This window comes from Anser brachyrhynchus, assembly GCF_964034855.1.
Source record: "Anser brachyrhynchus genome assembly, chromosome: 3".
NCBI classification, from domain to species: Eukaryota; Metazoa; Chordata; class Aves; order Anseriformes; family Anatidae; genus Anser; species Anser brachyrhynchus.
Genome location: NC_137696.1, coordinates 43,783,237 through 43,808,670, shown reverse-complemented (window position 1 = coordinate 43,808,670; position 25,434 = coordinate 43,783,237). Strand labels below are relative to the sequence as shown.

General features: G+C 40.9%; 1 protein-coding gene across 15 annotated transcripts in view; it reads right to left on the bottom strand.

The window, feature by feature from the left end:
* Positions 1-303: 303 nt before the first annotated feature.
* The window catches only part of RGS7 (regulator of G protein signaling 7), a 279,466-nt gene continuing 254,335 nt past the window's right edge, over positions 304-25,434 (bottom strand). For 7 of the 15 annotated variants that reach the window (XM_080585130.1, XM_080585131.1, XM_080585132.1 and 4 more), the window contains one exon: positions 16,865-17,536. Coding sequence is in view for 10 of the 15 variants with exons in the window: in XM_080585131.1 (XP_080441257.1) it covers positions 17,486-17,536 (51 nt within the window). In the remaining 5 variants the exon portion in view is untranslated. Of the gene's footprint in view, positions 892-16,864; positions 17,537-25,434 lie in introns of those variants that run through there. The other 8 variants (XR_013948508.1, XR_013948509.1, XM_080585141.1 and 5 more) reach the window with 3 other exon arrangements.

Sequence of the window (25,434 nt, the reverse complement as noted above, 5' to 3'; positions counted from 1 at the left end):
CTGGGGACAAAGACTATTTATTAAAAAATAGATTTTGCTGGATCTTATTGTATGGTTCAATTTACCTTTTGGTACAAACTTCTTATTTAAATGGTTTACATATTAGTTAAGGACAGTTAAGTCCTTAATTCATAAAAATTTAGTCTCATTTGAACTGACAATTCCCATTCTAAGATCTGTATTTTTGGTATAATTCTTGTCACAATACCATTTTCCAAATGTCAAAGCTTCAAAAGTTTAAACTGCTATTTCCACTGTCCTGTATCCAATAGAAGAAACATATTTTTACTGCAGAGGAAAATGACTTGTTTCATGCTTCTCATATATTATCTTTATTAAATATTTGGACAGATATGCATCCATTTATTATATGAATAACCTATGGCTTCTTAGTCTGTAAATGCTGGCTGAAAGTTCACAAGAGCAGGCTTTTCTGTGAACTTTCAGTATTTCTATGTTCATTCGCTGCAATAAATCCTGAGACTATTGCCTGCTTAGCAGTAATTTGCATTGTACCCCTATGGCTAAAACAGGGAAGCTGGGCATTCTACATCTGAGTATTTCGTAATCTCTGAGCAGCTTGATTGAAGCTTGATTTTCTTCTGATATAGTGCAGGTTGTTCTGAGGAGAACGCATAATCACAATTATCAACTAGTCAAATCCTTAGTGGCTAACATAAAAAGCTTCACTACTGCTCAGTGCTAATAGAGGTTTCACTTGAGCAGAGCTTATTGAAGCATTTTGTAGTCACTAGAAAAAAAGTGTTCTTTGTGCGTGCTGTAGTTCAAAGCTGTAAAGTCTTTATGAATGGTTACTCTCAAAGCGCTACAGAAGTTCCCCGGTTCAAGGTGGCTCCTGGCTCCTCGGAAAAATGAATGTGGGGTTCCAGCCTGGGAGGAGAGAAATAAGTGAAAAAGGAGCATCCTTGACCTAGGCAGGAGAGGTCTGCCTAGTGCAGCCCTGCAGCAGTTACCAGTCAATGCTAAGCTGGATCAGAAGAAGGATCAAAGGTGAGCGCTGACCCCTGTAAACATGAGCATCAGTGAATGCAAAGTCCCAACCACAGTAAAAGCTCCTCGAGCCTTATTTGTCAGAGTAAAGATTTTCAGATTATAAAACCAGAAGTCGCCATGTGGTCACCTAACCACACCATTTCAGACACAACATCCTTGAACTAGATCCAGTTTAAACTTGAGTACATCTTTTATATTTAAAAAAAAAAAACAACAAACCAACAACATCTATTCTCGATTTAAAAATTACTGATGTTAGAAAAGCCACAATAGCCCATTGCAATCCATGCCAATAACTGAGTATTTCACTGATGAAATGTGTGGCCATTTCTTCCTGTGAATTTGTCCAGCCCTGGCCATCAGATCTTTTCAGATCTTTTTATATCTTTATTTGCTAGATTGGAAGAGCATTAGTCCTGAAGTACTTACCACCTGCGATCAATAACCCTTTAACCCTCTTTTTTTTATTTTTTTTTGTTAAGCTTAGAGGACTGGGTTCCTGAAGTTTCTACTAGAAGGTATTTTCCAGTCTTTTAGTTGCTCTCAGAGCTGTTGCCTGCACCCTCTTCACTTTTCAGGCAGATTGTAGGAGTGCCTGAAGCAAACAGCATGCTTCAGAGCTCAACACACATATTGATGAAACAAGTCAAAAATATATAGTCCCAGGAATCACAGCATTTTGGGACCAGTTTTACACTTGGAATTCATGTCCAGACAATGATCTGGACATAAGTCTACGTGTCCTGTTAATCTCTCTGGTCCCTGGTGGGGAGTGGTCCCACCAGCAAGCACAGCCTGTACTCTGTGTCTCTCTGTGCCTGATCTCATCTTTTCCTGCAGTAAAAATGACTGGTTTTCATTTGTCTGCCATCAAATGATCAAGCACTTCAGATTTTCTCTTCTAGATATCTTTTAATCCTCATTACATATGATAACCCTAATCTTTGTAACATATGCCAATGTTTTTAGTGATGGTTTTATTCTCTTGCCAGACTTAATACTACTACTGTTACTACTAATAAAACTAGCACCATATTTTTGCAGAATACTACCAGAAACAAAGCTGCTCCCTGCTGGACTGTTCCACTGCAGAAACGTTAGCTTGTAACATCATTATTCTGTGTAGCTTCATTTCCCTGAAGCCACACATTATTATGCACTTCATGTCTAAAGTATTATTCAGAGTTACTGTGCTGAATTTTCACCTCAGAGATGTCTCTCAAGTGATGAAAGGAATTCTTGGCAAGCAGAAATCACTTTTTCTATTTCTATCATGTTTTTCAGCAGAGGGTGCCGAAGTCATTTATTAATTAATCAGCTCCATGTACTAATTGAAATATATCCTTAATGTACTAATTGAAATAATAGATTATACATAGGTAAAATTAAAGCCACAACAAAGATAAATAAAAGTTTCATTAGAATTTAGTGTCAGAGTATGCAGATGACCCTGGGAGAACAAGGGAAACAACCCTCTGGTGCTTGGCTTTACTCATGAAGGCAAATTCATTTTCTTTCTTTCTAAAACTGGTTCATACTCAGTCTTGACTCTATGTGTCAACTCTCTCTTTTCCCTTTTTCAAATGCTGAACATTTTTTGATATGTTTGATAAGTGTCCATCAAACAATTCCCATCAGTCTGCCAAAAAGCCACATGTATCACATAGGAAAAAATAAAAAATCCCATGGCTCTTCTTCTAGATTAATTTCTGCAAAAATAACCATCTACAAATAACCAGGGATGCATATTTTCCATGATTCATGCTGCAGAATCCACCATAGACTGTGGAGCTGTTGTACAGAATCTAAGCTTTCACACAAAAATAATGTTACCAGCCCGTATGATGGTGAGAGAAGCCTTCCAAAACAGGAACTGAACATGAATCAAGTCAGGATGACTCAGATTGTTTTTGTGATTCTGCAGAGAGACAATCTGAGATAATAGCTGGGTTGTATGAACTATTGCTATAATTTATTACAGTAAAAATTCAAAATACAATGACATTCATATTACTGTTGCACGTTAGACTTTTGCTATGCATTTTGAGGACACTATAATACTTTTACTACTAGTCCCTCTGTGTGAATAGATGCATAGAATACATTTATAAAAGTCTTCTGTATGCTTTTTAGGCAATATGCAAAGTTTCACCCCAACAAACATAGCAACAACCCTTTTGTGGGCTGAGTAAGTACATTTTGATACGAAGACAGTACTGTCAGAGCAGGACTGAGTTACAGAGGTAGGTAGCCAGCCTTAGGACACTGAGGAATTCATAATATGATTGTTATGTGTTGAAGATTGAAGCTTACAACAGAACAACACTTCCTTTCCAGATGGAGAATAAAAAAAAATAAAAAATAAAAAAAAGAACCACTGGGAAAAATAAACCTGAGCTGCTTTTGGTTAAATATATAAATGTGATTTGTGCTACTTTTGATAGAAAGAAAGAAATAAACCCAGGCTATTTCTGTTTCACAGGATAAAATCACTACCCAGGTGCTGTAGCTAGTGTAGCGTGGGCAGCACAAAGTATCAGTACAAGGGTATCTATGATTTTTGTGTGCTGTACAGGCAAGTTAAGTAAATGGTTTTAATCTAACCAACCAGATCTCATGACTCAAGGTGAGAAAAATTCTTCTTTAGTTCTGTACTCCATCTTTGCCAGAAAACTGTTCTCAGTCAAAACTATATTTATCCATTATTTACCAGTTTAGTAACTGAGGACAAGTTGTACTGAAAATATTTTTTTAAATCAGCCAGCCAGGCAGCAATAAGAATAAAGAGGAAAGAAAAAATGCAACAGAAGGAGTCAAAGGAAACACGTCTAAAATTCCAGGGAAAACCTTTCCATTGACTTTACCAGGATTTGGCTGAGATCTGAAGTAAGCAGATCAGAACGATTGTTATTAAAATATGGGAAAGAGACTAGAGACTCTGAATAAGAAGAGGAGGCAGAGAAAGGGAAGAAGAGAGAACTTTCCAAGCTCCCAAGGAAAAGAGGAAAAATGGAGCTAAAGCTGCGAATAAATAATGAAATTGAAAGAAAACTGGAAAAGCAAATTAGAAGATGTGACAATACTGGTCAGAGATGTAGGTTTTTTTGTTTGCTTGTTTTGTTTGTTTGTTTGTTTGTTTTTTTGTGGTTACTCGAGCCACAGGGTAGGCCGGGAAATTAAAATAGCTGCAAAACTCAGAGAGAGATTATTCATATCTGAAGCTTCAGGAGGACCACATCTAGGTATTACTAACAGAAAAGGTTTATCCTTCATTGTAAATTCCAATCAAATTGGAAATAATTGGAGAATTTTTATTGCAAAAATTCTATATAGGGTCCTCCCACTGTGAGAATATTTTAATTTGCAATTTTTAACCTGACAAAATGATTTTAGTAGAATACACTGAGTGCAATGGATAAGTATTAATTATGACAATTAAATGGTAAACACTGCACAGGTAAATGCACCCCCAGCAAGCCTTGCAAAATCCAAGAAGGACAGAGTCTAAGTTTAACCACAAAGAAACCCAGACATGTTAAGAAATGTGACTGGAATTATGTGACTAGCAAATCCTCCAAAAATCATCCCTTGCTGGGAGAGTAAATGTGGAAGGCATATTTTGTTTTCTTAATCCATAACAGTGGCTGACACATCTTCTGAAGAATGAACTGCAATTCTTTCTAAACTATGGAGCCTTGAATGGAGACCAGACATGTGGTCTGAAACACATCAAGCATGCAAGTGGAACAACCAGCTTACAAGGAGCATGCCTATGCATTTGTGCTTAATGAATTTTGGTGTTTGTCACAATGGCAGAGTAACCTTGGATCTTCTTTGATTTTTAATTCCTAAAAATAAATAAATAAATAAATTGGAAGGCCTCGTTTTGCTAAATAAAAACACATATAGGCAGATAGCAGAGAGGTAGGTAGATGTCTGACAAATGCTGATTGTTTTTTTCTCCCATAGTTTTCTGGTTTCTGAGTCAGTACATTTTCTTTATCCTGTCTCCCCATAGATGATCTGTCCTTCCCGAGTCAGCTTCCAGTGCAGGGAATGGTTTCCATTTCTATTTTGCCATACTTAGGTAATTGTAACTTTTTCTCTGGATGTGTGAAAAGAGCTGGTAGTCTTGACAACCACATTATAAATTGTGGAGACACATGCTGTTGATGCTCCAACTAGTAGAAGAACATAGGCCTCCAAAAATTTTCATGCTGTACAACATAAAAAGACCTATTTATCCTTGTCTTACAGACATGAATTAGGATGGAGATCACTCATCTCAATAGATTTCCATTGTACTGCCCAGATCCAATTTTTCACAGCCAACACCTTCTTGCAGCATATCCAGGTACTGGTGTCCTTGTGAACTGCAACACCTCCTCACTTTTGGGTCCACGGATGCTTTCCAGGCTGTTTACCTCTGCCATGGAGAGCCTCCTCTAAAGCCACTACACCACTACCAACGTAGTTCTCAGGTTCAGGCTTCCCATCCATGCACACAGACAACATTGTCCAATGCGCCAGGTGAGCGAGATATTGTTCTTTTGCCCTCTATGTAGGTACACAGTAATTCTTAGAATGAAACCAAATAATAATCTTGCCAGAAATTCTCCAAGTTCTTGGAGAGTGCAATAAGGAGAGCCTGTCTGATGAAAGACACCTTTGCTGTTAGACAAACTGTCACAAAATTGTTTCTTTTCCTAGCATGGATCTCAGTTTTCTAGCATCCTACATCGTTAGTTTCCAAGTAGTAAAAATACTATGTAGGGTTGCATAAAAAGTTATATAAAGTCTTGATGCCAAGGGGAAAGAATATTTGGTAGCAATCTCCCGAACAGTAATGCATCAAAACCATCAGCTCCGTCACTAAATGGCCTGCAGGAGTCACAGCAACTTTCAAAAATCCAGCTGTTCCTTGGAAGTGATCAGATCTTCCTTTTCTCCATCAGCAGCTGACAGGTTTTCAGCCAGCAATATTTCCACACAAATTACTGGTAGTAGCAGTAGTAGCAGTAGAATCATCAAATCATCTAGTTTGGAAAAGACCTTCAAGATCATCAAATCCAACCATCAACCTGACCTCCCATCTCTGAACCATATCCACTAGTAGTAGTAATATCAATAGTAGTAGCAGTAATTAGTAGTAATAATAATAATAATGATGCTTGCCCCCTACCAGTGCTCCACGTCGCTTTGAAAACCAGTTTTCCAGTGGTGCTCTGCGGGTTTTACACACAGCAGGCAGATGTAGAGCACATCTGTTTCAAAGGATGTGCCGTCCACAGCGGAGGTGCTGCCACACGAAATGCTTGCGTATGCAAAGGCACCAGCAGTCTTGCTGTAGGATGCCATGGGGTGGGAGTGTTATCTCTGCTGAGACCAGGGACAAGACTGCCCTGCCTGGGAGTGTTGCTCCATGTGTGCTGCACCATGCCACCTCACTCGTTCACCTCCACAAGCGTTGGGCTGACAGTGGTTAATATAAGCAGCTTTTTTTTTTTTTTTTCCTGAAGAATGTGTCTACATTACCACAGGGGAATATCATGCCCCACCTTTTTCATTTTTTTCAATTGCCATGTCCATTTCTATAAAGCCAGGAGGATGGACCAGTAACAACCAGCTGGGAATACATCTGCTGGGCAGCTCCCGAAGCCCAGCTGTGCACTCACTACTGGCGCCTACACAAGCGCTGGCACTGCCCAGCTAGGGCCATGCTAGCGGCAGGCAGGCCACCTGCTCAAGAGGTGAGTGCAGCCGCCCCCCGGGGCCTGCCAACCTCTGGTGGAGGCAGACCAGGTACGCTGCTGGGGTGGCCAGCAGCTGGGCATGGTCCCGCTCCCCAGGGCCCACCACACCCTGCGGGCAGGAGCCAGCAGCCGGCGCAGCCATGGCCCTCTCCGCTCCCCGGGAAGCCAGCGCTAAGCCAGCGCTGCTGCAAGATCTGGGAAACCGCAACTGGAGCCCATGTAGTCGGCTTGCAGCTCCTGCCCAGCCACATCATCAGGCCGTCTTGTTTTCAGCAAGTGATGCAGACTTTGGCGAAGCCTCCAGATATTCAAAGGTTATCCTTCAGCCTGCTGCGCTGCCGCGGAACGTGACCCCCCACTTAGACCGCGGCCCTTCAAGTTATCCTTCATTTGTCTGTTGGTGTGTTCTCTTAGATCTGCAGGCCACTTTGATTACTTGAACATCTGGAAGTTGTCACACGCTTTTTCTGACTGTGACCATCTGAAATATTACCCGGCAGGACTTGGGGGGAGACACAGTAAGGAAACAAAAACATCCTACTCATAAGAACATGTGGCAGAGATTACCAAATGACACCATCCCAAAGGGGAGTGCTATATATCCAACCAAAGACAAACTTTCTCTCCATCCCTTGAAGCCAGGACAATTGCTTTACAGAGCATCCAGTCCAGACATAAAATATATTACATGTAAGTACCTAATACATTCTTCATTAAACATTATGTAATGAAGATTGGCTGTCTATTACCAATGTCTGTGATGGAACAAAAACATTCCTTTCATCCCTCAAGTTTCAAAGCTGAAATGTATCTGCCCACTTACACGATTTTCCACAGAAAAGCTTCCCAAAAGTGGTTCAGTGTCTGAAGACTTTGGGGTGTACAGCCCTGGCCTGCCAGTTGGCCTCACACAGTGAGGTAAAGCTGGAATTGGACATGCAAGAAAACATTAGATGGAAATTGCTGAAGTACACAGAGCTGGTCTCTCAGCAATCCCAACACATGGACTAGGGTCTGGAGAGGGGGCAAAGGAGCCTCAAATCAGCGCACATGAAACCCGTGTATTCGTGCGCATCATATCGGCACACACACGTGTCGTTCGGCCGCGCAGGTGGAAGGCAGGGAGGTTCCAGCACGGCTGTTAGATGCGGGGCATCTCCTCCTTCTCAGCGAGGCACGGAGGGTGGGGTGCGGCGAGCCCCACAGATGAACATTTCTCCTTCTCCCCCATGCCCTGCTTTTCCGGCAGGAAGAAAGCTGAGCCGGACAACGCTGATATGCCTTTCCCACGGGGAAGGGACAGGATCTAGCCCTCGTCTTTCCCCCTGCTCCTGCCCCACGCCCCCTCCCGCGCCGCCGCCCGGGTAGCGCAGCGGGGTCGCGGAGCCCCCCCGCTGTGGGGCTGCCGACGGCAGCTGCTGCGCGCCCCCACCAGGTGTCACTCGCGTCCCACGAGCTGCCCACGGCGGGCTGCGAGGGCCGCAGCGTGGGGGCACCCGGGGCTGAGGGCCCCCGGTGCTGGGGGCACCCAGCGACGCCTGGCTCGGCGGGTGCGCCGGGTGCCAACGCTGGAAGCGAAGCTGGCGGCTGTTCTTAGCACCACAGCCGAGGGTTTAGGAAAAATCTTGGCTTCTCCGCCAGTACCGGTTCTCTGAACAGAAAATAAGTTCAAATAGAAAGAAGGGGGAGACGGTCACTGCAGAACAACCGGGGATAAAACAAACAACTAAAATCGGTCAACCAGACAAAAAGCAAACCAAGCCCCCTCCACCTCCCACCCCCAAACACAACATAAATACCACCACCTTTTACAACAGCAAACTATTTGCTTTGCTACGGTAAATAAAATTGTTTTGACTTATCTTGCTTCCTTTGTTTTTGATTTTATGCTCTATTTAGATTTCTGAAACGACGGATTATACTGAATACCAAAAATGTCTCATCCAATAAACTTACATAATTTGTATTTTGAAACATTACACAAGTCAAAGTAAGTAGTGCCATTCAGATTACAGTTTTTTTCCTTAGCGGAATTAAAATTTTGGCCGTATCATAGCAGATCGGTTCTGATACGCTGGCGGTGGCGGTGCTACAATGTCAGTACCAATAAACAGAGCATTACAGTATCCAGGAGAGAGAGCTGTTAAAAGGAACCCTTTCTGCATTACATTAAGGTTGGATGCTGACTACTGCAGACAGCTTTTCTCTGGCCGAGCAAGAACACGACAGCAGCCACCAGACTGTGAGGCCTCAGTAATGAGGAGTAGTGAGCTCCACCCAGGCACAGGAGCTTTCAGGGCCTGGAAAAGGATGTGACATCTAAGGGCAACGTTAAAAGTCTTCGCCACGTTGGGTGCGTAAAGGTTTTTCTCCTTTCTTCTTTGCTTCTACACAGTGCAAACTTTCTTTAGATGAAAAATGAAAGCTGCAGGCTGAGTGTGGTTTGAAGGGTACATAGACCAAGCTCCTCCCATCCTCTCAAGGCCTGCCCTCAGCTTTCTGCTTCCCAGTGCTGAGCTCCGTGCCAGGCAGTGCCACCATGCACATACGTGTCCTGCGGCCTCCCTCTCCTCTTCTGCTTATGCTTGATGCTTTGCTGGTGACATGTGGAGCAGGAGGTCTGCTGCCACACACAGGTGCTCTCAGCATACAGAAGCTGGTGGCCACCATGTGGGGCTGGTGATGGGCCTTGGACTCACTATCCCAGACGTTATTTTTATGCTCTATCACTCCCTCCTCACTCTCCCTCTTTTTTTTCCTCCAGGTCTTCTGGTCTTCAAACCTTGGGTTTTTCTTTTCTAGTGTTCATAAAAAAGACAAAGTGATCAAAGGCACTCTGCCCTGTCTGTGCCATTGCTGGAATGACACTGCCTTCAAAAGCTTCCTAGAGACACGTGCACTCCCAGCATGGGGTGTGGTCTGGGGTGAGGGGAGTGGGAAGAGTTGTTGTCCAAAATAGCTTTTGAAAGGAAAAGCAAAACAAACAAACAACAAAAAACAAACAAACAAACAAACAAAAACCACCTGATTGTACCAAAGAGGTGACACAACTGACATCTAGATCGCAAGCAGCAATGTACCTACTAAGCAAAGGGTAATTACTCCTTGAAGTCAGTCTCGCAGGTGTCACATCTCTATTTCAGTGGAAGTGTGTTGGAAGTTTGGGGCAGGAAGAAGCAGTGGGAGATGCCAACAGAGACACTGGAAGATCAGCAGATGCTCAGCTCTCCTTGCAGATGGGAATCCCAAAGTGCAGTTTTAACATGGCGCTGGAGTTGGAGTAACCAGAAGAAATATCTAAAAAGCAGAACTTTCAGGTTCTTTTTCTTTTTCTTTTTCTTTTTCTTTTTCTTTTTCTTTTTCTTTTTCTTTTTCTTTTTCTTTTTCTTTTTCTTTTTCTTTTTCTTTTTCTTTTTCTTTTTCTTTTTCTTTTTCTTTTTCTTTTTCTTTTTCTTTTTCTTTTTCTTTTTCTTTTTCTTTTTCTCTTTTTCTTTTTCTTTTCTTTTCTTTTTTCTTTTTTTCCTCCAATAAAATGTCTGAATGTCAAAAATACACAAGAACACAGAAAAAATAGATCACATGGGTTTCTATGACAGGAATTGCATTGGGAAGAAGCCCTTTGGAACAAAATGAAAGTCTGATATTCTGTTCCCATTAGAGGAAGAAAATAAACATACAAATTAAAATCCTTCTGCACACAAATGCACCAGTAGCTGCAGTTACTGTCCCACGTCTGGGGTTTGGAACAGAGACAAAAAAGGATGAGGAAAACAACTGAGAAGGAAAGCAAGACAAGAGATTTAGCCAAAGTCCCAGCAAGGTTCATGAAGTAATTCAGGTAGGATGGAAGAAGAAGTAAAGAAGCAACCCAAACTGACCTCACAATTACAAATTTAGCTGTTCCCTAAAATGGAGTTTCTGGAAAATGATTCCATCATTAAGTAAGCATTATATGTCTAACTTGCTGCTAGTGTATCCTTTTAAAACACCAGAACATTTTTAGAAAGGCTATCCATTGATGAAATTTGACACTTATGCCCACTCCCTCAGAAAACTACCTGTGATTTCAGCTACAACATGAGCTTCCATACCCCTGTTCATTAGTTTCACTGGAGCTACCTCCTAGACCAGTATGTATCAGGACTTAGAAATATTTTCTAGTCTTGGGCTTCAACCCTCATTCCTACCTCCCGCAGACACTTACTTTGACAAGAGGCCGGGATGCTCTGTGCCACCCTCTGGGCCCCCCACCCCTCTGTTGTCCTGAGGGACATTCGAGCTCCCAGTTTATTCTAGATCACAATGCCTGCAGCGAGTGACCTCAGCACCTGCTCCCCGTCCTGCCCAACACATGAGTAACCAACCAAGCTTCCTTTTGTCCAGACCTAACCAGTGCACCTACGCTAAGGATTACCCATCTCTCTCCTACCTCCTGTAAGGTCAGCAGCAAGGCCTCCCCACCAGACACAGACACCTCCTCCCCAGGACATCACCCCAGGCCCTTCTCCCCCAACACCAGCAGCCTGCCAGCCCCTACGCCTCCCCTGCCTCAATCATACATGTCATTTATGGGCTGTTTCCCAACGTTAGCTAAGTTTACATGGGAAAGAAGGAAGAAAAGGCCAGATGGTCCAGATCTCCATTCCTGTTTTGGCAGGTTCATGCTCCTGTGCAAGCAGCCAGACAAGTCATGGGGGTCCCAGCAAGGGGCAGGAGCCTGCCTTTATGGAGAGACCTGGAGGGCATTTTTAACAGGGACAGTGCCACCACTAACAGCCATCCCCTAAAGCAGGGAGTTTGGGGCAGCAGTGGCTGGAGGAAGCATGGAGATCTGGTGGGAGCAGGGCAGGAGAAGGAAAGGAAGGCACCAGGGAAGGTTCCAGGAGATCAGGTCATGGTCAGAGGCATGTTCTGCATCAGCCCTGTCCCTAATTGCTGACCAGCCTTTTCTTAATGTTTTTTCTCTCTCTCTTTTTTTTTTTTTTACTGTGATTTCTTTAAAGTCCAAGAAAGACAGAACAGAGGAGGGAAATGCAAAGAGTATTTGTGGTCACTGTAGGAACATGCAGGAGGGATCAATGGAGTGAGGATCAGAGGAACAAAGGAAAAGAACCATAAAAGACTGTGAATCCTAAAAAGGTGTTACTGCCGTGGAGGAGAAGAGAAGAAAGAGACTCTAAAAGAACAGATGAGCCATATAAAGAACAGCTCATAAAAAGAGATGAACTCAAAAAAAAGGTCATAGATTTCAGGTTATGCATTCAGCAAAAAGGTGGAAAAGTTACATTAAAAATGCCCTTGCCGTGCATCTTTCAAAAAGGAAAGGCAGAAAGGAATAAAGAAGTGGATAGGAGAGTTATATGAATAATGAAAAGCTTCATTTCTGTGACACAGAAGAAGCAGCCGCCACAAGGTTAATAGCAAGGGTGGTAAATAGCATTTGTTTTGAAAGGTGACATCTATGATGAATCTACTGAGAAGTTTCAAAATCTAGTCAAATCAAAAAAAAAAAAGAGACAATGAAGGTGAATGCGTCAGAATATATTTTGGGAGAGAAGAAAAAGTACAATAAAAATTGTGCAAATGCCACTAACAAGGTAACATTTACAATCGTGTCTTAATATTGTTTGATATTTACTATCCATGTCCACCCTTGTAAATAAGGGTTATCATCTAGAATTTGTGCAGGTTCTCAGAGTTTATTGTCATGGCAAGTTCTCTCAACAATTTGCACATACAGATCCCTTATGGCAAATAGTGATGAGGATAATCACTATCATTCATGCATCAGTGTTACAGAATCAGGACAGCAGATTCCTCACGCCTACCCATACATAGAGATACCAGAAGGAAAATGATCTGCAAGTAACCTTGGTAAAAGAGAAGAACAGTCTGAAAAACTGGATGCTAGTCAATGCTAGACAGCTAAAGACACCTCACTGATCCAGGGATACACACTAAGGGGAACAACCACCTATGTTTTATTGCAAAGGAGCTGGGCATCACAGTGCCTCATACACAGGACATGATTCAGCAGTGACCCTCTACTACAAAAAGGGCAAGCCTTGCCATTGTGCCTACAGACAGAAGTACAGCCTGCACTGCAATTGTAGCAGTCAAGCCCGGGCAGGAACAAAAAAAAATCCTGCTCCAGGCTCCGTCCTCTGCAAAAGCTGGAGGAGAGCAGCAGAGTCAACCCGCACTTCAGAAAAAACCAGGAAGGAAACCAAAGGGCACTGTAACATTGCAATGGCTATTTACATATTTGAGCAAAAATGGAGGGGACATTTTATTACAGTTAATGTAGCAGCCTGATAAGGGCTAAAGGGATAAATTGAAGCAAAGAAGATTTAGTTTAGATATTAGGGGAAAAAAAAATTTGCAGTAGCAGAGATAATGAGTGTCTGGGGAGACTCTGCAGTCCTCAAGCCAATGTCTGTACAAACAAAACCCATTTATTTGTACAAACCTCGCTTGAGGACTCCACAGTCCAGAACAGCACAACCACAAGGAGCCTGGCCTCAGATTATCCTCTGCTTCCATGTCTTTGATACTGGGGTTCCTTCAGCATAATGTATTATTCAGAACTACTTAGCAACGTGCTTAAATGAATTATGGACACAGAATAGGTACAAATAAATTGTTGGTAATTTGTTGGAATATTTTGGGATTAAAATCTTATTTTATACAGGTACCTATAGCTATTAATTTTCTTTTAGCAAAATTTCTATGTTTTATACACTTAAGTCAAAAAGTTCAGTGGTGTTGGTTCTGTGCATGACATCTTTAGCTAGAAAGGAAATTAAAATATGGTAATTTAAAAATCTAAATTCAAACTGCTGCTGCTAATCACTTGACATAAAGATAAACAAATGGAAGACACACAAAAAAATCGCTGGTGATTCCCAACTGTTACTTAAGGAAAACAGTCTTCTCTCACTTTAGTTGTCTGCTTTGGCTTTCTTCCATATTTTTAATAAATAAACATCCTAAACACATTCCTGTAGATCTCATTTTCTGGAACTAGTTTTTTTGCTCCCATTTGTTATTTCTTGGCGGACTACTGGGAATTTATTATTTCAAATGACATTAGGGGTGCAATTTGAAAAAAGAAATTCTCTATATTTGGTATTAAGAGCTTTCTTTCAGGAAAAAAAAAAAAAATGTCCTTGTCGGGCTTTAAAGGGGCAGCCGCAGATGGTCTGGTCGGACTGCTTCTCTGCGCTTTGATTCCAGCTCTGCCCAGCACTGGCATCCCACCAGCAGCACGCTGCCTCTCCTGCGCCAAATTGCTCGGCGCCTGAGTTCTCCTCCCTTGCCGGTTCCATTCTGGTCAATGCAATTAATTCTTATTTCTTTCTTCTGTCTTCACCTTCAGCTCATTAATTTCTGGCCAGTCTCCACTGCTCTTTCAGCTCAGCATTTTGCTCTTTCTCTCTTCGGTACTTAAAGCCTTTTCCCTTCCTTTTTTTTTGGTGTTGTAGGGTTGGTGGACAGTTTTTAATCGTACCTTACGGAAGATCTGGTGAACGTTCAGCTCTTCTCAGGTTGAGTGGTTCCTTTAAAGCGTATTAAAATAAATATTCGCCAGTGAAGGGTGTTTCCAGCTTCCTGGGAAGCACCAGGAGGTGCTGACTGATGGCTCTTCCCCAGGAGGAAAGAAACCTTGCTTGGTCCTGTTTTTTTCCTCAGCAGATATATGACCTCACTGAAATTCCTAACAGATACAGCACTGCCTAGTGTGTACTTCAACGGCTAGGTGGTTGCCACAGTAAGAATAAATATGCCATAACCTGAGTTAATCTTAATTTGTGGAAGTGGCTTTTCATATACATTTGGAAACAAACATCTATAAATATCTATCTTTTCTCTGGGGAGACATTTGTGCCTACTTGGAGCTGCCATTCCCGGTGTGGCAACACTGACAGATGACAGTGATCAGGGGAGGGATGAAGAGATCGCAGACAAGCCCTTTAAAAATCAACTGGCTCTACAGCAGGTTTTTTTGGTCTGTTTGGGCCAAATTCACTCCTGGGTAACTGTGGCATTGCATCACTTGAAACAAGGTTCAAATGAAATCTTAATACTACTCCCTGCCTACTTTGAAATTCTTACTGTAATACGCATTTTTACTTTACAGACATTGTGTTACATCCTGCACAAACACAGGAAAAGACAGCCATTCAATACAGGCTTTGTATGTATTGAAACAAAAGAAGAACTAGAATGAGTACAAAATGGGTTCAGGAATACAAATACTTCAGATATTTTTATTGGCTAGTCAGTGTTGCAAAGTGATTTAAAAAGAAAAAAAAAAAAAAGAAAAGGTAATTTCCTTAGAGTAAAGTTCAATGATTATCTAAACACATGAATTTGAAACATTCCAATTTGAAGGCAATGATTCTTCAAAGCAGCTGCTGGTATCTAATTAGTTAAATCCTAAGGAAAAGCAGCAATATACCAGCTGATGCAATTGGTGGCAGCAGGAGTTTGGAAATAAATATCTCCATTTGGCACTGAGAAGTGAAACAGAGCTCAAATTTCTGTGGATTTCTTGGACCCAAGTTCTTGCCTCAGAGCTCACATTGCTGTGGTAAAGGAAAATTAAATCTCAGAGTTTAAGATCTGGGGTTCAGTGTGGCTACTTATTAGAATTCATCTGGCCTCCCTAGACTGTGAATATTTTGACTTGACCTAGATGGAGCTCTTAATAAAATCAAGCTCTCATAGGCATTTCCAGTGTTCTGTGATAAAATTCAGCTCAGAAGAATCATGCTGACAGAAACTGTGACACCTTAACGCAGCGATTATTATCCTAGTTAGAAACCAGAAACATAGCAGCATGCGCAAACAAAGAACAAAAAAAAATCCCTCCTCCCCAGAAAATTCAGCTGAACAAAAACCAAGGGAGCAGCCATTCACGGTGATGTACAATGTGTTTGGTTCTGGGTTTGTTCAGACCATCCCTCTAGAGATGCTGCAGTCAGGGTTACAGCAGCTCAGCAGCCCTGTTCCCAGTGGCAGCAACACAGATAGGCAGCTGGTGTTAACTGAGATGACTCGAGCACCAATGTATTCAAATTTATTGCCTGATTGTGTCTATGACTATCCCACTTTGTGTATGGAATGGGGGTGGGGGGTATTTTTAGGTTTGGTAGTCCCTTTGAAACAAGGTTCCTCTTTTCCGATGTCACACAAAAGTCAGTACCACAGATGGTACCAGCTCTGGCTGTCCTGAGTTTCTCCTATGTGCTGCTAAGAAGGCTCTTTCAGCATGTTTGTCCTATGCATCCTACAATGCCCTGGGGGTACTTGCAATTTGACTTAGCTCACACCATACTTTTGCGCTCAGAGATTCTGCCACTATCTTTATGTCATCTGTATCAGTCAGAAGTGCTGCTTTTCTTCTGCCAAGCACAGGTTTTCTGGTTCCAGCTCAATTTAGCTTCAGAAGGCCCCACATCTGTTGTCTCAAGGACAACAGCTACACACTCTTGTAAACCTATGAGTAGGTCTTTGTGAGTAACCTCAGTATTAGACATACAACAGCACACTTGAGCAGCAAACTGAGCCCCTGACTTAAAATTGCAAGTTCCTACATTTACTACCCAAGGTTTGCACTCTATTCTCAGCACTCCCAAACCACTGCCTTTTCAGCTTAAAATGTTGCATTGACACATGACAGCAAGGAGAAAGAAACAGCGTCTTATTTAGCAAATACACACTCATGGTTTCAGCTAGATTTGTTCAAGGTCATTCCTAAGAAAATGCACTTCACTTCATCTGCTCTTGGGCAGCAACTGAATCACTGAGCACACTGTACAGGCTGCGCTCTTACAGACCTGGTCTAGCTTAAAGAAAGGTTTGCTTATGTGATGATGAGCAAGCTGGAAAGGTCTCACTGCTGCTAGCTTGATAAAAAGAAAATAAAGAGTAAATGAATATCAATAAACTGTGTTTGGTTAGGTGTCACTGAGAGAAAGAAAATGCCATTTCATGTCACTTTTTGGAAAGCACAAGGTAGGTAACTTTTAGGAATGATTTTGCTCTTGACTAATCTTCAGATTCAATATTAAAATCTCAAACTTCCCAAAGGAAAGAGATTCTGCATCTTTTAATGAAAGATAAAACAACAATATAAACATACACAAATTTACAGAGAAAGGATCAACTTTAATACATCTGGAGTAAAAGGTGTTCTTTTTTAAATATGGTATAAAAATAAATGCAAGAAACATTAACAGAGAATATACAGACAACAGACAAAGACACAGGCTTTCTTTCTCAATGTGAATACATCAGTGAAATGAAACCTTCTGTGCTAATTCATTGTGCAATAAATGTGATGCCATATGTATATTTATTAATATATGCATTTTTTACATTTCTTCCAGTTTTTGATTGACGTATTTTTTTTTTTTTAATAAACTGTGCCTAGCAGAAGCTTTTTTTTCACTGTACTTGAGCTTGCAGAAAATAAAAAGACACAGATCCAGCTGGATATGAAGGAGGAAGTGAGCAGACAGTTTTCGAAATGGAGGCATCGAAAGGCTAGAGAGTCCCTCGGAGTCTGTAATGCCTTAGTATACACAAAAGAAAACAAGTCAGGTCCTTGCTCATGCAACATCTTGTTCTACTGTCCTCAGATTCAGGCAATCAGTGAGCTACAAAGTATGTATAATGATTTGAGTCTGCTTCCATGCTACAAGGTGATCCTTTTAGTAGGACTGCACTAGACTGGTTAACCTCTTTGATGTGAGCGATTTCCCCTGAGGAAAAGATAAAAACAAAAAACAAAAACAGAAAACAGAGGCATGATCACTGCAAACCTGTTCATCAGCAACCACTTAGTGTTGCCACATCACTGTCAAATAACTAGGGGAACCAACTGGAGTCTGTCAAATCTTAAACCACAGGAAGCCCTTATGCTTGCACACCTGCACTGCCAGCCAGCCAAGTTGTTTCACAGAATAATCCACAAATTCAAAGGCCATTTTTGAGTGAGATTGGGTTTGGCTGCTAAGAGACGACTGCTGAGGGCTTTGCTGTTGGTCACTCCCAGAACTTCAAGATGGCCACCACAAGTGAAGGCACCTTATGCTACAAAGACGAATGTGCACACTGCAGTAGCTCTGTCACAGATGGTAAAAAGCTCCTTTAAAGCTCAGGTAAGGAAATAAGAGGCAGATTGCATACAGGCAGGAAACAGCTTTTCCATGAACTCGGCTATACATTTGCTGAGACTGCGTTTACTGTTTATAAGGACCATTGGTCAGGTATACTACATGGGACTACATATCACTGCTTAGAAGGTGTTTGGATTTCCACTGTCATTTTCCTCACCCTCCTGTTGCAAGCATGCAGTTTCAGTTTTTTAGCAAGTTCTTTTAATGAGGTATAATGACTGTCCCACAAGAGTTAGCTCTACAGTGTGGAAAGGATAGCATAGGTTATGTTGTCATGGTGTATTTCAGGCAGATTTGAGCTTTAGCTAAGCCAGACAAAAGCCATGAAACCACGTAAGTGTCTCTTAGGGCCACCCTACTGTGGCTTGAATTCAGCAGAGGCAGAGCTGGTTCAGCAAGCTTACACCGCTCCTCAAAATACCACAGGCATACCCTGACAGTGTACCATAAATAGATAATAAAATATTAAACAGCAAATGGCTCTGCCTAACATTATAGTCAAAGGATATTTAATATTTACATTTATTGTATTGTTTATCTTAAGTGAACAACTCAGTAAAATCAAACTGACTTCAAGACTACCATAAGAAATATAACCGTGAAGGGATGCTACATCTGCAGTAAATGGTAAATGAATTTATTCTGTCATATCAATGAGTTGTTAAGTCATCTGTTGTATTGTAACTCAGTGGAATTACACAATTTAATATCTATTTTCCTTACCAATTAATTTTATGTTCAAAGGGATATGCAAGTTGGTTTTGAACATTTGCCCAAATGCAATATATCAGAATGGGTCTTGACCAAAAGAAGAATAGCTATTTTATTCTTTGTGCTCTGAAATAAAAGTCAAACAAATGAGGATGAATTTTTCCCCTACAATATAATTTTGAAGGGAAATCATGGTCTGCGATGTTGGATTAGACTGCTCATCTATCAAGTTCACCATATCACCTGACAATACTACTACTTACTTCTTTGAAAGATGTCTCCTTCCTGGCATGGTCTGCCCCCTGTGTCTGGCTCTACCTCTATGAATTTTTACCTACATTAAATTCAGTTTCTTGGCATACTAGTTTCTTAACCTACAAGCTCGGCTACTTTCTGCAAATATGTATGAGTTCCATTGAGTACTGATCTGTCTAATAATTCCCTTCCTGGAGGTTTCTATTAGTTATTAACGCAATTCACTCAATGATGCACTGGAAAGCTGCACAAGCTTTTATCATGGGATAAAGTCTGTGAATTAATTTTGCATTTTTATCTGCAATAACTGATTATTTAGGAGTTGTAACTCCATGGAACTTTTAAGATGAACCATAACCACACTCTAGCATGTCAGGAATGAACTGTGATATTACATAAAGTAGGAGTTTTTAATCTAAAAGCAGGTAAAAAACTATTGGTTAATTAGTTGACCTGACTTGATAATCTGATTCAATGTAATGAAATTTCCCCTATAGACACATAATGATATCATAACATTTTATTTTTTTTAGGTATTCTGCATCACTTCCACCATGGATATTGCTTGCCACAGTAAGCTGATGGTTTTTGGATACCTTTTCCCCTAAGCCCAACAGTGATCAGGATTTCTGATTTGGTTGGTCCTTTCCTCCATCTCCCTTCTCTGCCCAGAGAATATTACACTCCTTAAAAGATAGGTGTCCACCTGAACAACATTTCTCCAGGTATTAATAATTCAAAATTATCTTATAGGTGGAAAAGTGACAACCTAGACAACATGCCTTCCTCAAGAGATCTCCTTCAATTTTTATTCTGAATCCCATTTAGTCCTCTGACTGGAAAAATAAGCTTTAAAGGCATAGAATCCATAGCAGCCCTAAATAGAGAAGTGTTCCATCTTCTTTTTCAGTTCTATAGGCATTTGTTATTTCCAGTTTACAGGCAATTTCCTTCAAACTCTGTTCCAGCATACACGTTTAAAATAAAACCTGATTCTTTAGCTCTGTATGGTTGGGTTTCATAATTATCACGTCTAAGAGATATGCAGTTTACATTCTGATATAAGGATCATCTCTTGTGAGTCATAATTTCAGGGTTGAGTCTAACTATTTCTTTCGGATACAATGTTAATAACATTCCATAAGCCAAATTTTATATTTGTTCAACTACATCAAACAGGCCAGTTTTGAGAGGTATAGCATATGACTAATCACACACAGGAAAATGTTTGCTGTACTAATAAGGCTAAAGAAAAATTGAAAACAAGTTCAGAAGAAGTAGTAGATGCGCATCTAAATAATTAGAAGATACATATTTAATATTAATTTAATATTAATTTAACATTTTAATATGTTCTTGCTATTGACATGTAGAAGTATATGCCCAAATTTTAAAGAAGAGTAGAATTTTTGTGTGTATAGGTACAGTTTAGCCAAATGAATTGAAACTATTTAACAATTTTATTATAATACACCAGCATAAATGAAACCCTGCACGCATACCCTGACAAGGGAGTCAGAGTACAAGGAGGCAGCAGAGCAGCTGGAGTAAACAAGTACATTGATGAATACGAAATCATTTGGTCTCAGTGTTCGTGTCGCTACCTTAATGTATTAACATTTTTAATGCAGATTTGTCCTTCCAACTGTACTTTTAGAGATCTTGGGGGGGGGGGTAACTCCAAAAATGTGATGATTTATGAGGTGCTACGTACAAGTGTGCTGACTGACACTAACACCTCAAGTAATCAGACAAACAAGTCAGCAACAACCTCAATACATATGTGGCTTATAAGAAATCAATATGAAATTTATACAGGGGACAGAGCTGAAATGTATGAAGATTAGAAGATTAATTTTCTAATTCTCTTCTTTTTGACTAAGCAGCCTCAGTGGCTCTTCTTTCATGTTTCTTTATGGTCCCTAGAACAGATGTTGGTAGAACTGGAAAGGGAACTCCATTCATTCAACTGGGAAACGGAGAACAGCATGAACCCTTCTAGGAGCAAAATGAGACACTGAGCTTGGATCAACCCTCCTTGCTCTCACCGTTCCCCATCCACTCACACGCAGCACAGCTGCAGCATGCCAGCAGCTTGGCCAGCATCAGCAGACAAAACTCCCAGGTGACTTTCCCAGTGCTATGCACAGAGCTGGTATAAACAGCTTCTGGCAGAAGCACATCTGGAGAGGCACAGGAACAGAAACTGTAAGTCAGGTCAGTATTTAGCCAGCCCTCACTTCTCTAACAGGCTTTAGCGTTGCCCACGGGGTTGGGATTTTGCTTCAATTACCAAAGCAGCATGGGAGGCTGCTCTCACCCAGCCCCACGGGTGTATTTCTCTTTCAGAAAGGTGCTGAAGAGGAGGAAGGTAGCATTTACTGAATTTAGGGGATGACTTCTCACAACAGCTGCATTGCTAAGTGGCTGCATGTGCAAAATCCTCCTGCTTACTGTGGGGAGTTGCAGTCCTCTCCTCATTTCTCACTGGGGCTGTTCCTTGTCTTGGAGCAGACCGTAGACAAGAGGCATTGGCTGAGCAAATGCATATTCCTGATTTTACTCATTCTAAGCTGGATGATGCTCCCTCTTCCTTTCTTTTTCCTTCCCCAATAATATTTGCATTTACTGATGAGCTGCTCTCATGTGTGATTAACCTACAAGCTCTTGCCAGATGAGGCAGTTTTATCTTGAAAAAACATTAAAAGGATGGGGTAAAACCTAACATTTTCCAAGGTGCCAATGCACTGGACAAATACTTAGTATGTGTTTGTCTTAGGCATGACACCTCAGATTTCAGTACCACTCTGCAGTTCTCATTCTTGCAGTAGTTTAGGACACGGGTAAATGTTTGTTAGCTGGGAAATGGCAGTCATTGGTCTAATAGCTGGCTCCTACCAGAGACAGAGCTGGCCATGCCAGTACCACATGTCTGCCCAAAGCTTTCCAGGATAAAGCAGAGCAGCACCACTTGTCATTGCAGAGCAGGACAAGGAGGCCAGCATTTACTGGCATCTCATATAGATGCTCCTGTTGATTTTCCTCATTAAGCTGAGTATCATTACTCAAGGACAGCCTATCACTACATTTTTGGACTAATTATTGGTCCAAACTAAAAATTTCAATTATTACGTCAGTTCTTTTTAGTCAAACATTAGATAAGCCATCTCCTAACTGAAAAGGGAAAAGGCTTCATTCCTATGAGTGCTTATTATTTTTACTACTGTTTTGTATTTTTCAAACAAGAATCTTTGTGATTTTTTCTGACTTTCTTTTTTTTTTTTTTAATTTTTAGGAATAACCAGTAAGCAAATTTCAATAGACTAATTAGGAAATCTTCCATGCTTGCACATTGAACATAAGATCTCACAGATTGTATTGTATTAAAGTTTGTTCACAATGTTATGCTCCAGAAAATATAGCCTTTGTTTGGATTTCAGGGCTACATGGACTTCTGGTCTGTCATGGTAGAGCTCTCAGGTATGCAACAAGTTTTAATTGTTCATAAAGAAACATTTATTGATTAATGTGAAATTGATATCTTCATTGTTTCTCAGTAAAGGGACATATTTTAACATGTCAAGAGGTTAAACCAGTTTAAGTATCTATAAAGTCTATTCCCCACTGACAAAAAACGAAGAAGCTATTTTAGAGAGTTTTAATTTCTATCACTAGACCATAATTTGCTATGGCATGTTAAGTGACACTGGACTAAGGCACTGTGAAAATGTGCATGTTCAAGAGACTTCACATTTCCCATCTCATGCATGAAATGGACTAATGTTACTGGTTTGGAGGGAGAAAACATCAAAGGACACTGGTAAGTAAGTTTTTGCAGCTAAGTGGGACAGCTGGAAAGTGCATGGGTAATGTAACATATAATGGTTTTAAACTCGGTGTTATTAAACACAGTCTTGTTTTTGAGGTTATGAGTGAAGATAATCATCATCTGATGGCTCTCCGACTTATATGAACTGAGTTTGGTCAGTCTTGCACTGGCTGTATTTTTCATAAAACACCACGAACTTGAAACAAGCCCATTTCTTCACCTTCTCTACAATTAGGCAGCAACAGATGAAACTCTAACACTGACGGTGGCATCTGAAGCTGTGACACCCACACGTGGTGATGGAGTATCTCCCCCAAGGAGGCTCTGAGGAGGAGGCTGCACCTTGCCCTGCTAGCTTGTTTACTGCTGAGACAAGAAAATGTGTATGCAGTGGCAATTAAGTGAGGCTACTCTGTAAATGTGATGCCTTTGTTTTGGGTTTCCAGATCAGTTATCACAGCTAAGCATCAGGCAGGCTTGCTCAGACTATCAGTCTGCCACTGTCACAAATGCCAATGCACATGAGAAATTGAAGCCAAAAGTCTTCCTTATAGAACCTCTTTGCTCCCATCAACGTTATCAGTGCTTCCTTCACTCGTTTTTCTTTGCAGTGTAGATGCTGTTACTTGAGGTAGAGGGAGTTTTCTGACTTTTTTTTTTTTTTAATACTGATTTTTTCCTCATTTAAAGTCCTCTAAAAAATTTCATTTTTTAAATGCCACAGAAACAGCTGATTTCTCCCTCTCTTGTACTGTGGCAAGCAGTGAGATTTTCCTGCTCCCTGGCTTATGCCTTTAACTTTCCTACTCACCTCCTCGGGGCTCTGCAGGTGACTAGACCTTAGTTATTCCCAAATGGAAAGCCAAGGGACTGAGCAGGCCAGTGGGGAGCCTGGGGCACACCGTCACTCACTTTGCTGGGACACTTCTGGGTGCAGAAGGTATTCCAAACTATGCAGCTATCCAGTGGCATCATGCCAGCAGCACAAAGTTTGTGTGCACTGTATTATCACACCGTACCTGGGACTATGAATAAAGGAAGCACACCAAGAACAGCTGTGTGTACTACTCAGAGGCAGACTGAGTGTTCAGTAATAAATGTTACATATGGCAAATGCCAGTTTGCTATTATTTTACCTATATTGTACATTCATGCAGGTGTGTTTCTAACACTATACATATAGTCTGTTGCAGACTGCCAAAAGCATTAACAATTTTGCACTATAAAATTTACAGTGCAAGCTAAATATCTGATGCTCTTAGTTGTGCATTTAGGGCTTTCATAAAGTGCACTAAATTATTGAAAGTTTTCTGGAAAGAAAACTCAAAAATGTCAAAGAACTGTAGAGCCTAGTTTTTTATGTGTACATAGCTCCACTTTTAATTTTTCCCCACCAAACTAAGATAATGACTGATTATCCTAGGTGATTTCCATTTAATTTAATGTATAATACAGAGGGATTGCCCTTACAAAGTTTATAATCTTGCTAGTTTAGCAAATGTTTTCTGTAGCAAGTATAATCCACTTTCAGTCATCACTGATCCGTCGAATGAAAGATTCAGGAATCTCCTAGAGTCTCCAGCTTAACAACTCAGGTTATGAATTACAAGGTCATCCTCTCAGGTTCAGTCCCTAGACACAACTGAAGTTACTGTGTTGTTGTTGTTTTTTGTTTGTTTGTTTTTAAAATATTTTAAATTGAAAAAAAAGAGGTCTAATTTAATCAATAGAAAGTCACTTGGATGTAATTAATAAAAAAATAACAGTGAAAATTAATCTTAATTTTCTAAAACATCAGAGGAGAAAGGAAAATAACATTTCCTTCTTTCTAAATCATTCAGAGAGCACAGCATCGGCCTTGGGTGTAGAAGACCCGTTTCAGATCTATTTTCTGTATCGATCAGAAGAGCAAATCTATACCGCAGTCTCTCTCTTTGCAGTTGAACACGTTAATCAGTACATTTTAGGATATTCTGAGAAACATTTCCCTCATTCTTGCATGTCGGAACCACTGTACTGAGGTACGTAATTACATACAAACTCATCATAACAGAGAACAAGAATGGAAGAACAAGGATTCCTGGTGGCAAGGGGTTCTGGGCTGGGGGGGAATGCAAACTCAGTCCTCTCATGGAAAAGGTTTACAGTTGAGGATCCTGACATTCTGGAGTAATTTGCAAGCCTCATAGCTGCTGATATAATCAAGAACATATGTTTAGCAGTGACATGTTTTACTTTTGTAGCTGATCTGACTTGACAGACTCCCCCCACATTGATAGAGTAGCAGTTTCAGGAAAAGCAAACCCACAGTTTTTATTTTCTAGCTTGCACCATGAAAAATTAATCACCCTCTTCTCCCGAAGAAGTACCAATGCTTCATGTACAGAAAACTTCATTCCCATCTCTATCTCACAGCTTCTTTGTTGGGCCTGACTTACATCTCTGGCATCCTGCTCTTCTGGTACTTCTGCCCTGGAATTAGCTGCTGAACGTCAGGCATGCCTGCAGAGCACAACGCTGGTGTCTAGTGCTGGTGCACAGAACTGCTGGTTTATCAGCAGCACTGCTCTGAGAGGGAGCAAACTTAGTAAGAGAAATCTCAGTGTTTCCTGCTCTGTCTTCACTTTTTTTTTCTTTTTTTCTTTTTTTTTTTTTTTTTTTTTGTGTGTGTGTGTGTGTGTTGTAT